This window comes from Elephantulus edwardii, unplaced genomic scaffold, assembly GCF_000299155.1.
Source record: "Elephantulus edwardii isolate Elephantulus edwardi_28Jun2011 unplaced genomic scaffold, EleEdw1.0 scaffold00135, whole genome shotgun sequence".
Classification (NCBI taxonomy): domain Eukaryota; kingdom Metazoa; phylum Chordata; class Mammalia; order Macroscelidea; family Macroscelididae; genus Elephantulus; species Elephantulus edwardii.
Genome location: NW_006399885.1, coordinates 1,661,500 through 1,664,173, shown reverse-complemented (window position 1 = coordinate 1,664,173; position 2,674 = coordinate 1,661,500). Strand labels below are relative to the sequence as shown.

General features: G+C 39.1%; 1 protein-coding gene across 1 annotated transcript in view; it reads right to left on the bottom strand.

The window, feature by feature from the left end:
- The window catches only part of IFT88 (intraflagellar transport 88 homolog (Chlamydomonas)), a 143,577-nt gene that overhangs the window by 137,910 nt on the left and 2,993 nt on the right, over positions 1–2,674 (bottom strand). The window contains exon 2 of the mRNA XM_006894098.1: positions 1,691–1,753. Coding sequence (XP_006894160.1) covers positions 1,691–1,753 — 63 coding nt within the window. The remainder of the gene's footprint in view (positions 1–1,690; positions 1,754–2,674) is intronic.

Genomic DNA, 2,674 nt, shown 5'->3' with positions numbered 1-2,674 from the left:
CATCTGGTCTTCACTCATTCGTGTTCAAGGCCTCAAACCTGTTCTTGAGATGGTTCTGAAATTCAGGTGGGATAGACTCAAAGTTATATTTTGGTACCCATGGATTCAGTTTAAGTTTTCTCAGCTTCAGCTTGAACTTGCATATAAGAAGTTGATGGTCTGTTCCACAATCGGCTCCAGGCCTAGTTTTCACAGCTGATACTGAGTTTCTCCAACGGTTCCTTCTGCAGATGTAATTGATCTGATTCCTATGCATACCATCAGGTGAGATCTATGTGTATAGCCTGAGTTTATGTCTCTTAAAAAAATGTGTTTGCGATGAATAAGTTACTGATTGCACAAAATTCAATTATTCTATCTCCAGCTCCATTTCTGTCTCTGAGTCCATGTTTTCCGACTACTGACTCTTCTTCTCTGTTCCCAACTTTTGCATTCCAGTCACCCATTATTATCAATGCATCTTGACTGCATATTCAATTGATCTCCAACTGTAAAAGTTGGTAGAAATCTTCTATTTCCTCTTCTTTGACTCTCGTTGTTGGTGCATATACCTGAATGATAGTGGTATTCGCTGGACTTCCTTGTATGTGTATGGATATTATCCTGTCACTCACAATATTGTACACTTCAAGATCGATCTTGGCTTTTCTAACTATGAAAGCAACCCCATTTTTCCTCAACTTTTCATCTCCGGAGTAGTATATCATATGATCATTTGATTCAAAATGCCCCATGCCAGTCTATCTCATCTCACCAATGAGTATGTCAATATTTATGCGTTCCATTTCCCCTTAACAATATCTAATTTTCCTACATTCATGGTTCTCACATTCCATGTTCCAATCACTCGTGTCTGCTTACAACTGTTCCTCTTCCTTTGTATTTCCATACTCAGTTGCCCTTTCTGTCATTCTACGTGTGTTCTGTTGTACATAGGGTTTTCAGAGGCCTGCTATTTTGGAAGTGGATGGCCAATCCTTCGTCCTAGTGTGTGTCAATCTGAATGTTCAGATTTAGAGAAGTATCCAACAGATCAGCATTTAACAGAAAAAGTGAAAAGAAAATAAATTCCTTATTGTGGAATTAACTATTAGTTTTGGTATTGTTCCTGCCCTTGACACAAGTGACTGACCTGACCCACTTATTTCTTTGCTCCACCATCCATCAAGATACCCCTCTACTTCTACCCACTCCCTTCAACATCTATCTCCCATTGTCTAGCCCTTGATCTGATAGATTATATCCAAATCTTCCTTGGTTTCTGTGATTCCAGATTCATCAGCTGGTAACAGTTTCTTATGCTGTGACCAGAGTCTCCTAAGTTTAGGACACAAGGGCTCCCTTCGCGGCATAGCACACAGCAAGTATGCAGGGAACACAAAGGCTGAGAGCCTCTGGCAGCTCACATCCAGTGGCTCTGAGGGAAAAACATGGGTAATCTCTTTCTGCTATAATTTAAACAGCCTCCAAAACCTGACGGAGGGTCACTATGAGCCAGAAATGACTCGACGGCAATAAATTTGAGTCTGAGTATTTTCACCACATAATACAAAAATAGAAAAGCAAAAATATTTAAGCAATGAATGTTGTAGATAAATCTACTCCAAGGCCTTATGTAAATAATGATTATATTTGCAGGAGCATGGAAGAATCCCTTCTATCCCCAAAAAATACTTCAACATTCACTTACTGGAGGTCTTCTGCCATGACTAGTTCTCACAGCTTGCTGAAAAGCTGTATCATTCTCCAAATCCTAAAATGAAAAGGCAAACTTAACATTCAACATGTAGTGGGAACTGAAACAAATGTTTAAACTCTTATTTGGCATTCAAGATCCTGAATAATGTAATCTTAACCCATCTGTTCACAAGGGTGGAAGCTAAGGACTCTTATCCTCAAATCTTCTCTTCTTCACACCACCCAAGGTACAAAAGTTTCCGTTCTGCAGGGAGAATAACACCGACAATGGTAATCCATTTTAAGGACATTTCATTAGCCATCGTCAAAATGGTTGTTGTCAATATGCTCAATTAAAATCTGAAGCACATATGTTTCACCATTCTTCTTCTTCTATGTGTCTATGGCTAGATCTCAAGATCTCTGTCCCTCTTATTCTATCATATTGATTTGTCCTCCCTTATGCTGGGACCAAGACTACTCGCCCAAGCTGAGCAAGTCACTCCACATTTCCAACAAGCACCAGAACAAACACTTTCTTCTGTTCCGTGTCCTTTTGCCCGAGTGAATCAGGCTTCTCATCTCACAAAAGTGGTTATATCTGAGATTTGAACTGATATTTAAAAAGGCCAAGGGGCAAAAACAGTTAACCTTGGCAAAGAGAGTATTCCACAGAGTTCAGCCTATATGGTCATTTGGAAACAAAGCTGAGTTAAAATAAAATGTTAGTTTGATTTGCTCATTCCAGATTTAGGCTCTTAGTCTCTCTCTGGAAATAAGAAGGAAGGACTGTTAATTAAGTGCAGGATAAAATGCTTCTAGGGTTTCCCAGATGGATTTTAAAAATACTGTAAGGTACTTGTCCAAATCTTCTAACCAGCCTTCATTTTCTACTATGTGTTCCCCAACAAAATCCTTGCTCTAATCCTTCATATACTTTATTCTCAATTCTGTTATCTTCCTCTCTTTAACCAATGTATTTCTCTCTCTCTCTCTC